We start from the raw sequence: 13,520 nt of genomic DNA on the forward strand, positions 1-13,520 counted from the left end.
CACATGTCTGGTTATATACCAAACCTGGCTGCTTAACTCCACCCTCAATTCCCAGCAATCCTCCCTTTGGTGGTGATGCATTATGGGATTTGTAGTGCTTGGTGTCTTGGATCTCTTTGGTCTGAGGTGTGGGTGGGGTCCATGCAATCTATTTGTGGGGTTTGTTCAGGATATCCCTTCCTCCCCAGCAGAAACATTTCCTAAATTTACGGGCCTTTTCCAGCTACTCAGAACATTTTCATAAAGCTCTTGTAGGTAACCCTATAAATGGTCATCTAGTCCTTGCTGGTCCTTTACTGGTTAGACACCTGTTCCCCAGTCTGCTTGCTTTCCTCCTAACCAATGACACTCTGACTACTTTTGGCCTCCCAGAGCCTTCTCACACAGATGCACAGAGAGCTCATAGCTGACCATTCCCAGGAGCAGAAATATGAAAGCCCAGTGACTTGGTTTTGGGAATAAATAAATGCCCTGTCTGAAGCTGCGACTTCACCTGAAAGCTTCTTTCGCATCACTGTTCTACTCCCTTACTGTTGTCTCCTGGAATTTCTTTCTTAATAAATCTCTTACACACAGCCACTCGTATTTGGGTCTATTTGGAGAACATGATCTAAGACAGTTGTCATTTTTAATAATCAAATTAGAAGACAAAATTATTCTGAATTGCATACTTACTATTTTTTAAAAGCACCCTTTTATATTAATAATTTTCTTTGTTTTTGTATATTTCTCAAAATTTTTTAATATTTTCTTTGAAAATAGTTTTTATAATTATGATATATCTGCTAAAGAGCATTCTTTGAGAAGGTGAGTTCTCAAACACTATATACTCTATTTTATCTTCTATCATCCTTAATCAAGTTGTAAAATATTTTGACCATTTCCTTGGAAATGAGAACATATCATCTAATCTAATCAGCAAATGGTTTCTCAAAAGCTTTGTCACATCATTATCTAAGAGACAGTACCTGATTTTAAGGGAGAAAGTTTCTTACTATAAAAAAAAGCTATAAAAAGCATCAGCTACTTAATTCCCAAATCAGTGATAATTTTTATCATATTCAGTACTAAAAAGAAATATGTTCATATCCATTATATTTTAGGTCACTTTCTTTTTGGCCAAGATTTACTCAATTTTTAACCATCTACTCTTTCTTTTCTTCTTAAAAAAAAAATCTATTCATAAGGGAACATACAAGCACCAAAGGCAAAAAAAAAGGATTTATTCCATAATTTTATCACAATTTTTTTTCATTTCATAATTTAATCAGAACTTTAGTTAAAAATAAAGATTTTTAAAGGAAATTTTATATAAGTGAACATTTTTTGAGACTTTTTGAGACATTTTCACAAACACTATTGATTTAGTATCACCACCTCTGTGTAAAGAGAGATGGGTACATGAAAAGCAATCAAAGACAGACCCAGACTGTGATGAGGACAGATTTGAAATACAGTGCATGGGAAGCCATTGAAGACCTGTTCCTGAAAAGAGAACCTGTGGAAAAAGGAAAAAGAAAAGACCTGATAACCATTAAGAGATCCAACTAACATTTACTGAAAGGACAAGACAATTCTATATAAAGGTTAGCCGCCAAAATTATGGGTTAACTCAGAAATGGCAAAGATTTAGAAGAGGGAGATGAAATCGGGACTAAGAAATCTGTAGAAATACGACTTCAGTAGCTAATGGAAAAAGCGGGGAATTTTTATAACCTTTCTGTAAGTTAATTTTATTTATTTATTTAAGGATTTATTTATTTATTTATACAAGCACTGGGTACAGTCAGAAGTGCGGGAGGGTGAGAGAATTCACCAGAGCCAGAGCAGGGAGCAGAACAGACAGACTGATGAAATACACTGTATAGGGGAACAGCAGGCACAGCAGGAGAGGTCTGCACACCATGTGGGACCCTTGTCCAGTGGCCGGGGATTGGAAAGGCACTGGAGAGGCTGTGGGCAGCTTCGCAACCCAGTGCTCAACCACTGCGCCACCAGGGAGGCCCTCTGTAAGTTAATTTTAAATTGAAATATTTTCAAGAGAGAGTACAGGATTTTAAATTACCAAGGCATGATGTGGAAAGATTTGGAAGATGGGGTGGTGGATTACTTGTCATGAGGAAGGTTATATAAATGATCTTGATGGAATTCTTTAGCTTGGGGCTGAACAGAGAAAAATGGAGCAATATGTCTATATGCTTAGCATTTGCACCCATAATAATGAGAAAGGAAATAACAGTATGCAAAAACTCTTTTACAAGACCTTATGTTTATTCCAATCACAGCTTCAGAACAGTGGATAGAAACAAAAGAAAGAGTAACTAATAGAAAACATTTGTTGTCTTCTAATACAGTCTTGTTTTGACTTCGAGGACAAAGTCCCTGAGGAATTCTCACATGTACTACCTTTGTTAAAAGGTTGCAAAATGGCAACACAATGCAGTTTATTTCTATATATTAGTGAGACATATGAAGTCTTTCAAAAAGTCAAGGATGAGAATTTGGAATGATAAGAGAAAGAGACAGAATTAAGGAAAGAGAATAGGAATATAAGTGACAGAGATACCAAAGCAAAAGTTGAATAAAATTGTTCTCTAACAACAAAGTACATGAATGAAGCAATTTCATGGGATAATGTGCAAAAGTAAAGCGAACATACTTCCGGAATTTTTCTTTTCTGTTATGGACTATACTTTTCTGTTATATAACAGAAAATAGTGTTGAATGAAAAGAAGGACAGAAAGAGAGAAAATCATGGGGTACACAGTGGGGTTGGTCATCTCCAGAAACTGTGCACAAGGGCACAAAAGAGCAGATGTCTGGGGTCAACCCCTAGGCTAGCCCTTCCTGGATAGTCAGGGCAGAAGGAGAAACACAAAAGGGTATAAATGGGGAAAGAGGGAAAGAAGCAGGGGTTCTTTTCCCTCCTGAAGAATGCTGCTTAATGGTGATGACATTTGTGGCAACATGATTCCCTAAAGACTCACTCTAGGTTTGCTGAGAAAAACACCTGATCTTGAGTTTCTGCACATGCTTAGGCATGCACTTCACCTTCTCAAGGTAGAAGAACATTCTGAAGACATAGAGAAGTCATGGAATGGTGCAAAGAAGAATAACCACAAAAATTAGTCCTTGGGTAACTTGAAATACTAAATTGGGCAATGAAATAAACAGCAATTGAAAGTTGACTCGCTCCCAAATAAAACCCTCATTGGTAGAATGCAGGGCAGAATTTCTCTGCTATTCTCTCCTTCCTTCAAATCAAGACAGTCCCATTTTCTAATGCCTCTTTTATAAATATAGTTGAGAAAATGCATTAGTTTTGTTAGAATTTGCTTAACAAGAACAAAATTAGTCATAAGAAATAGTCATTAGCTTCCTTAGTTGCTTGAATATTACATTCCTGGTACGTGAGCTATCTTTTGGTTTAAGATTTTCTCCTCAAAAAATCACATTATTATTATTATTTTTTTTTTTTTTGGTAGGACCCTCGCTGGCGGCCGGGGAACGAACCAGTGCTGCAGAGGCTGCGAGCAGCCTCACAGCCCAGCACTCAACCGCAGCGCCACCAGGGAAGGCCCTCAAAAATTCACATTATTGATCAACATCATTATCCACTTTTTGAAGTGAGTCCTATATGCTGATTCCGGCAACAACCATGCATTCAAAACAGGACCCACTGTGACTTTTGTTCTTTCATTCCACAATCTTTCATGTTATGATAAATTACTCTATTCTCCAGAGTCTAAAACATTGAATTTCATAATCTTTTATGAAGTCTAAATTTTGACCAGGGTCACTATCCCTGGGTATCTATTTTTTCTAATAACTCATGAATCCTTAACACAGGCATTGAACACCCAGAGGACAGATCACTTTTTCATTATTGCACAATATATTTCTTCTTACTCAGATGAAAGTAAGCCCTAAAAATAAATCTTTCTCAGAATTACTTCCTCTGTATTATTACCAAAGTAAATACCCAGGACAAAATTCATCAATCAGTTTAGATCAGATCTTGGAATTGTATTTAGTGGAAATATTTTATCTTACTCTTCTGGAAAGTTTTCATGATTTTCTTGTTATTTTCCTCAATATTTGAGAAACTGATTCCCTGTTTGCCTTTGGCCTAATCAGTCCTACCCATCTAATGATCCATTTGTCTCCTTTTAGGCCCCATCATAAAAACCTATAGTTTCACAACTAAGGTCATTTGGATTTTCAATTTTAAGTCAAATGAATCATATTTGCTCTATGTGGGTCAGTCAAAATTAAGTACCGAAGTCTCCATGAACCAAAATTGGTACTCTCCTGCCTTCTGATTATGGAATTAAATTAACTTGAGTCTTAAGCACTGTATGTCTTTCGGCATTTTTTTTTTTTAGTACAAAAGCTGGGACACATCAACTAGTCCAACCTTCAAGAAACCATATAGATTTGATACTTTTATTCTTACTTCTTTTGGTATTTGATAAAAATAAAATTCATAGCTCTCAAAGCATGACCCCTGGACAAGTAGCATTAGCACCAACTGGGAACTTATTAGAAACACAAATTCCAGGGCCCCACCCCAGACCTAACTGTACTGCAGACTCTGGAGGTAGAATCCAGCAAACTGTGTGATAACAAACCTCCAAGTGATTATCATGAACTCTCAAGTTGGAATGGACATGTGTAAAGGTAACAAACAGCATGTGAATAGACAAGGTATTTTTATTCTTGATAACTCCCTACTTAAAAACACTCATATTTATGTTAAAGCACATAGAAAAAAGTATGTCATCTTATTTAAAGAAAATATGTGATGGCTATGATGATCAGATGCTATTATCAAGCAAAATATACAACTGAAAATTGACATGCTAGGGAAGATGGGCAAGACAGTGGGGTCAGGGGAAGAGAAAGAAAGTACTGATGCAAATACAAAGAAAACTAAATTTCAGACATGATGGAAACTCACTTTATATCATATTCATTCTGCAAGTCTATTTTTAAAGTTAAGAAGAAAAATACTTCATGGAGAGACTTTAGTTTATAAAAGATCACTTAACTCTAAGACTAACTAGTGATTTCCTTAATATTACTTTAATAATAAATAATTACCCCAAGTGCTTTAAAAACATTTTTGGATGGAATTACTATTAAACCATTTAAAGGGAACATTTAAAGGGTTAACTATCACTCTTATCTTTGGTGATTACCAAAGAACTGTATTATCACGGTGACAATCTTCTCTACAGAAGGGAGTCAATATGTGCAGTTTGGCATTGACAGGCTGCATAGACAGAGGTGGCTAACTCTCCACCAAAATATTCATTTTAGGGTCTTCTTCCCCTTCTTGCTTTGCATAGTTATGGTCAAGGAGATCCTAAACAATAATGGAGCCACTAGGTTGGACAGAGCCTAGGTCCCTGAATCGCTAGGTAACAGAAGCCATCTTTAGACCAGAAACATCCACACTGGACTCTTAAGTAAATTAAAAGTATTTAAGGCATTCAAAGTGTGGAGTTTTATTTTTTTCAATAGGATATTCCAGTTAATAGAGAGATCGTATGAAGTTATTTTTAAAAGGACAGATTCTGCTTATCTCGGATCATAAAATATCACAGCCACATTGTGATGGTTAATTATCTATGTCAACCTGACCAGGCTATAATGTACCCAGATAATTGGCCAAACATTATTCCTGGATGTGTCTGTGAGGATGTTCTGGAATGAGATTAGCATTTGAATCAATAGACTATGAAATACAGGTTACCTACACCTCCTCCCCAGATGCAAACAACCCGCCCACCCACATGGGTGGGTATCATCCAGTCCCTTGAGGAACTTACTAGAACAAGGTAGAGAAGGAAATTCATTATTTGTTTGGGTTGGGACCAAAGTCTTTTGCACTCACATTGGACTTATACCACTGGTTTCTTTGGTTCTCAGGTCTTATGACTTGGACAGCAAATTTTGAGATTTATCAGCCTCAACAGCTTCATGAGTCAATCATAATAAATCTCTCAGTAGGTAGATAAGTAGGTAGGCAGATAAGTAAATTACAGAAACCTAAATAGATAAGTCTGTTTGTTCTGTTTCTCTGGATAACCCTAATTACATGCAATGTTTAAAAAGGGGGAAAATCTATAAAAGTGAAAAGCTAATTTTATCCCCATTTAATAGATGGTGAAACTGAAAACTCTAAAAGACTATAGATTCTTGTATCTTAGATATTCCAACATATCTGGTTTAACGTACTTCTCAGACATGATAGCTCAGCAAACATTCTCTGACATGTATCATAATTACTATAGTTTTACAGTAAGTCTTGAAATAAAATAATGATTATTCTCCAACTTTGTTCTTCCATTTTAGTATTATGACTCCTATTCCCAGTTCTTTGCATTACCATATGATACTTTTTAAAGTATACTGATTATGTCTAAAAAAGGTTTCTGTCATCTTAGATACTATATTAAATTTATAGTCCAATTGGAAAGAATTGAAATCTTTACCATACTGAATGCTCCCATCCATGAGCATGGGCTATCTCCCAATTTATTTAGCTCTTCTGTGGCTTCTTTAATCATCACTTTGACATATTTTGTTAGCACTAACCTTGAATGTTGCAAAATTTGGTGTGAATATAAATGGTAGTTTTTAATTTTTTTTTTAAAAGTTCATTTCAAATTCCAATTGTTCATTGTTGGATTATAGAAAAGTATGGACTTTTTTTCCTATGATAATCATACTGGACTCAGTGATTTGTTCCAGGTGTTTTTTGTTTGTTTCTTTTGGGAAGATATAAAATACCTTGTCATTTGGGAGTAAAATCTTATTTATTTCATTTGTTTCTTTTTAATACACTGATTCTCTACCTCTTCAATTGAACCATGTTTGCTACTATTTCCATAGCCCATGCCAACCCTCATGTCTCTTCCTATCAACGTATTGATCTCTCAGCTGGTCCTATCAAACCTCCTTGTCATACTTATCCATCAACAACCACCAATCTCACTTCTACTTTTTTGATGTCCTAACTTTCCCATTTCCACTAGCAATTACTAAAGCATTCTGCCATGCTTTCCTCTTTTCCAGACACAATCACCACACTGCAATTATTTATTCATCTCTGACCATGGGCCTGCAAGTTGAAGTACAATTAATAAGGATTCTTCATAGAAAAAAGGCCAGACAGTAATTGTGCAGATTTCCTGAAAATTCTACTAGTAGGACTGTACAACCCATAAAGGCAGCTTTGGATTCCATCAAGGCCTCAAGCATTAGCAAAAGATCTTTTAACCTGATTTTTTGACTGCAAATATAACATATTAAGATAACAACTCAGAATTTTTTATTTTGTTGATAATATATTCACTGTAACTCTTTTACCCTTCTTGTCACCTATTATTTTCTTTTATTCTTCAAAAGTGAGTTCTCTTTCAGCTGTTTGCTATGAAGTACTATGAATTTTCTTGTCTGTATTAATCTTTTGCACCATACTCCACTGATTCTATTGGGTTGAATTGTTACACAGGGAATGTTTTATATTGCTTTGTGTGTATGTTTGCACACACACATATACATAAACACATATATACATATATGTATGTGTGTATAGATTTTTAATATTTTCACTTAAAAGAAAATTGCTTGAAGGCCAAAATTCATTTCATACTTCCTTGCAATCCAGATACAATAAGTTACATTTGATTGATTGGTAAAACAGAAATACAAAGATATTGCCCTAGTTTTAACATGAACTAGGGAATAACATAAGTTTCTAAAAATGAATTCAGTATGTCTTAATCCTACTTATGATCACAGAGGGTATGCATCAGTTAAGTGTATGTTTAGGTATAAGTTTTTTTTTTAAAAAGGCTGAAATAAAAAGAGACTTGTTTCTCTCATGCAGAAGGTCAGAGATAACAGTATAGGTTTGGTAGGGATATATGACATGATTGTTTGGCCCCAACCTTTTCTAATCCTCAGCACATGTCATCTACCTCATGATAGAGATGGCTGTTGCTTCACACAATTCATAGAGATACACTGCTGAGGGGAGCAGTGGGCACAACAGGATAGGACTGCCGCACCATGTGGGATTCTCACCGGATGGCAGGGAGGGCTGGGATCAAACCCACACTGCAGAGGCTGTGGACAGCCTCACAGCGTGACGCTCAACCCACTGTGGCACCGGGGAGGCCCAACACTGTAAACAACTTTAAAAGAAACAATAATTATAACAAATGTTTTGATTGACTGCTCCACTTACATTTTTTGACCATTCCAACTCTCCAATGATAGTCACATTCTCACTGTACCAGCATATAAACCAAGTACCTCTGCCCAGTGTCACCCAACAAATGGAGATTTCTGTGAAAATCAACCCAAGTATATGAGAAAGAAAAGTACATGTGTTGTGCTTTAGGCACATCACGTAACTCCAATGAGAATCTCCCTTCATCCCCTCCTCTGCCTCCTGATTTAGTATTAGCACTGCTTATCAGAGATAGCACCCATGGTTTCTTCATTAGTTAACAGGTAAAATTAGTATAAGGCACCAACCTTTATAAAGCTGGTTGCCATATATGTCATGTGATACATATTTTGCAACAATGATCTGTGTGTTCTTTTCTTTCCATACATTCTAGAATTTTAATCATACAAAATGCTTGCTCTGACATTCTTGCCTTTCATTTCATAAATAGCAAAATCCAGAGGTAAACCATGTTTATTTTTCTTAATCAGCATATTCTTAATCCTTTCCTGTTTATAGCTTTACACAGGAGCTCTTTTGGAGCTGGTTTGCTGCTTAACATCAAAGCTAAAGCTATCCAGGGAACATGGGCTATTTATTTCCTTAGTTTCTATATTTAGCTCTTGGCTTTGGTTACAGTCATTTCTCATCCACCCTACAAACACTTTAAAATTCCCCATTCTCTTGAAATTCTGAATCCTCCATCTTTCTATGTAACTAGCTAACTTTCTATGGAGCTATGCTTTTTTTTTTTTTTTCTTTAGTTCTCTCTCAGATGACTCCTGTCTTTCCTCTTTCATTTCTTTGGAAAGGTAGGAAATTGCTTTTGTGTTCCAGGGATACAAATCTCTTCTTTGGGTGTAGGAACACACTCTGAGTTGCACTCCTAAGGCAACACTCCAATGCAATTTGATCTCCTGGGACAGAGAAGTATTTTTCACTCCAAAAGTCAGTCAGTGTATTTATTAAATGGCTCCTTTGAAAGGGAACATTAGTTTTATTTTAAAGCAGGGTAGGAGTCATGGGACACAAATTTGGTTGTCTACTGCCTTGATGAACAAAACAGCAAAATACAAGGTGAAGGAGGTGTGTGTTTAATAGTTCAAATAATAACTACTGATAACTTTGTAAAAAGGCACAACATGGACTGTGTAAACTAAAAAGAAAAGAACATCAGGAAACATTATAAACTGAATCTTTATTACACTAAGTACTTGCTCTGATGCACATCTCTTGCATTTAATTCTCATCACTAAGTAAAGCACAAGGTCAACATAATATTCTTAAAATGTCAAAATCATAGTTATTAATTATTTAAGGCTTAAAAATAAAATTGTTTTAATTATTTTTATCATGAATAAGCCTTCTACCATGGATAAACATGAACGATTGAATTGCAAGGATAAAAGCTGAGGAAGGGCATGGAAGGGTAAAATCTGTCAACAGGAAAAGATTAAAATTAACTAAATCAGGCCTATGATTTAGGGATAGCATTTTGAAGGTTTTACTGTCTCCATGTTTATAATGTCAGGTAGTCATATTCAATGTCATTTTATTTTTAAAAAAGTAATAGATGTGGAAGACACCCAAATCAAAACTCTTAAAATGCTGTATCCTGCCAAAATCTAACATCTCTTTTGGGCCACTGTAGAAGCTCTAGGAAGATTTAATTGTAAAGTTTTAGTAAAATTAGAGGAAGGGGAAATGGCAATATATGAAACAATTGTAGTCTTTATTTTGCAGAAACTCTCTACTCTCTTTTGTGCTTAGAAAAGTTTGAGGGAAAGAACTGGCTATTTGCTACAAGGCAGGGAGAGGTGCACCCCAGATCCCCCCAAAACCTGCCCGCTCTAAATGGGGTCTGCCATCCGCCGCATCAACACAAAACATATGAGACTTTAAAGGGAAGGAACTTAAATACAACTAGGAAACAATATAGGAAAGGCAAAGAATCTAGTTTCTAAATGAAGCACCCAAAGTTACCCATCCCCTGGTGGGTAAAACTCCATCCAAATGGGATTGGCCCAGGGCAAGGCCCCAAAGCCTGCCACAAGTCTAAAGCATCTTCCAGCGGGGAACCACAGAAAAGGGTCGGAAACAACCAGACAAGCCCAGAAGGAAAAGAGCAAAATCAAAATCAAGATAAAAGCTGCCATATGTCACCTCCCCACGGGTCTCACCCACATCTGTGTCACCCAGTTCATGCCCAAAAGACAAGCGCAGTTTCTTCACATGTCTCTAGGCTCCATGCGCCTCCTCCAGGTCTCCTTCAGGCTCCATCCTGCTTCCTTCCTCAGTCTCCTCTGCAGCTTCTTCTCTCTCTGCTCAGCTCCACCCTGCATTTGGGTGGGGCAGGGAACCTGGAACCTCCCCCTTTCCTGGGGACCACCCTGTTACATATTGACTTCATAAAGATTCCCTATAGACCAAAGCTACTCCTGACTCTAGCCCCAGGAATTTGGCAGTCTGAAGACATTTTTTGGTTGTTAATCAATCATGTGTGTGTGTTGGCGGGGGTGGGGAGGTGGGGTGGTCAATGGCTTTTAGTGAGTAGAGGGGAAGGAATACTGATGAACACCCTCTAATGCCTCGTTCAGCACTTGTAAGTGCTGGGGTGTTGGTGCACTGCTCCCAAAGGGGGTCTGGCCAGGTGCCCCACTGACATCATCCACTACTCAAGTCTTTCACAGTCTTGAAGAGGAAAACTGTTGCACACTAATATGTTCATTATTAAAAATAAACTTTCTAATTATCAGGTCTGATGAATTATTGGCTCCCATTTTGGATACAGAAACATCTTGCAGTGTTCCCCAAGAACATTAGAGTTCTAAACCAATGTCTATTCCTTTATATTAACAATACACAATGTAATTCAAGGGCACCAATGGGTGAAAACACAAAAGGAAATAAAGAGTATTTAAAGGTAGAATTGCTAGATCATAAGGTAGTTCTATTTTTAATTTTGGAAACACTAATTTAAAAATACGTAGGCACACCTATGTTCGTTGCGGCACTATTGCTATAGTGAAGATACAGAAACAACCTAAATGCCCATCATGATATGAATGGATGCAGAAGACATGATAAATAATCACAATGAAATAACGCATCCCTATAAAAACAAAAAGATGAAATCTTGCCAACTGTAACAACATGGATGGAACATGAGGGCATTATGCTAAGTGAAATAAGTTGAATGACTTCGTTCACATGCAATATAAAGAAACAAAGCAAAACCTGGAATGCTATCAACACAATGGCTATCATAAGGGGGAGGGGTGGTAGTGAAGGTCAGGTGGATGATGGTGTGGGGTTTAGAAAATGGGTAGTGTGGTATGCATAGGAAGAGTGTGAAACTATATTCCTCAAACTTTTACAGTGTCAGAAACCAATGTCACCTCGAAAAATAAAAAGAAATAAAAGGATAAAAGAAACAAATTGCAAATGTAATCCATTTCAAATCCTGAGCTAGAAGGAATTATGCTCAGTGAAATAAGTCCGAAGGAAAAAGAAAAATATCGGATCGTTTCACTTCGAGGAGGAATATAGGGGAACCAAATAAGACATCAGGGGAAAAAATAATCACAATACAAAACGCAACAAAACAAAACAAAACTAACAGACAATCATAAACCAGAGACATCCTGCAGGGGAGGAGGAGGGAGAGGGATTACAGGGAGAGAGGGAGGAGCACAGGGGACTGAGGTGATGGTGCACGGGTGCATTGGTGGAGGAAATTCTATGGGGACTATGCCTGAGGGGAGGGGGAAGCAAACATTGTTTATAAATGAGCAATAATGTAAAATACATACAAACAAAAAAGTTAAATTAAAAAAAATCCTTCACATGCATTTATTCCAACACGTAAAAACCCCAGCGCTAACAGCCCAGCCCTTTCCTCCTCCTACATAGTGGAAAGTGAAGAAAGAGCTGAATGGCAATTGTGAATCTTTACTTTTCAAAAACTCTAAAACTATGGGGAAGTGAAAATAGTGTGCACTAAGAATCACGTAAGATAAAAGTCAGTTCGGTTAGAGCAGTTTTCTGCTTTTAATTGCCTTGATTATACTTATGAAAAAGAAAGTAGAGATCATTAAAATTCCTTCAGCATGCCAAATCTACATTAACTGTACCCACATTTACCAACCCGTATGTTCTTCCCCCCTTAACTCCGTTTGAGAATGTTCAAACATTTGCCTGCAGCAAATACCTCTTCCCTCCCTCACACACATTCCTATGAAAACCAAACAAAAGGAAAACTGAGCTGAGTTAGAGTCAATTGCCTTTTGGGGACACACCACCTGATTTTCATCGGGCTTAACAAGATTTAGCTTAAGATCTCAATTGGCCTGCCTGTGTGAGCTAAACCAAGTTGGAAAAAGACCAAGAGCAGAGATACAGCAGAGGATATTGGGGGAAAGAGGCAAGTAGGTATACAGAGGTAGTTAGGTGTAAAATTTATAAGTTAAAATTCGAGGGATGACTGCTACAGAGTCAGAAGCTGAGGCTAGAAAAGGAAACCAAAGTTGTAAAGGGCCCAAATGCCATCAGAAGCCTAGAAGAACCTGGCATAGAATGGCAAAATAGTCAAGGAGGTGGATTAACACAAATAAAATCAGGGCATCATGCACTATAAAATCAAAACTTAGCTCAGACCCCATAAATAAAGTCACTTCCCACCTAAGGAAGAGGAATAAAATGTCCCTTCTGCGTGTGTGTGTAGAGAAGAAGGTGGACTAAGGACATGGTGCCCAGTTGACGCAAACAGAGACCAAAGAAACCCACAAAATTCATGTCTCCGGTTGGTTGGTAAAGCTGGAAGCCAGCATCTGGCAGGGCATTCTGGAGGGAAGTCAAGTCTCTTTATGGACTGCACTTGGAGCATTTAGAGAGTCAAAGAAAAAGAATTAGGACTGAGATCCCCACAACAAAACAAACATCAGCAGCTACAAATAACCTCTGCAACTAGCAGTCTGGAAAAGAAACAGTACGGATCTCACAGAAGAGAATTAACAAAACTACCGCAGAGCAAAGAGAATTTCAGTTCAGAACAGAATGGAAGTTTTTCTTGCTGACACTGGCCAAATCCTCGGGGCAATGGGCTGAGTAGTTAGAAGGGGCGGGGAGGTTGACAGCAGGATTCTGATGTGTAGTATGATACATTCGTGGTTGGTATTGTATCTGAATTATGGATTACTATAAAGTTTATAGATGCCATTCTACAGTGTGCTATACATTCTCAATGCATTTTGTCATCCCTAAAATAATCACTTCA

The 13,520-nt window shown here is 37.3% G+C and overlaps 1 protein-coding gene across 6 annotated transcripts in view; it reads right to left on the reverse strand.

The window, feature by feature from the left end:
- Positions 1-13,520, reverse strand: part of PLCB1 (phospholipase C beta 1) — a 642,089-nt gene that overhangs the window by 423,540 nt on the left and 205,029 nt on the right. For 2 of the 6 annotated variants that reach the window (XM_054696418.1, XM_037494832.2), the window contains exon 1: positions 8,261-8,536. The exons of 2 other annotated variants lie outside the window; for them this stretch is intronic. In XM_054696418.1, the coding sequence (XP_054552393.1) occupies positions 8,261-8,452 (192 nt within the window). In that variant the 5' untranslated portion in view covers positions 8,453-8,536. 2 more of the 6 variants (XM_054696440.1, XM_054696426.1) reach the window with 2 other exon arrangements.

Source organism: Talpa occidentalis, unplaced genomic scaffold (genome assembly GCF_014898055.3).
Source record: "Talpa occidentalis isolate TD23 unplaced genomic scaffold, MPIMG_talOcc4v2.1 talOcc4.10, whole genome shotgun sequence".
Classification (NCBI taxonomy): Eukaryota; Metazoa; Chordata; class Mammalia; order Eulipotyphla; family Talpidae; genus Talpa; species Talpa occidentalis.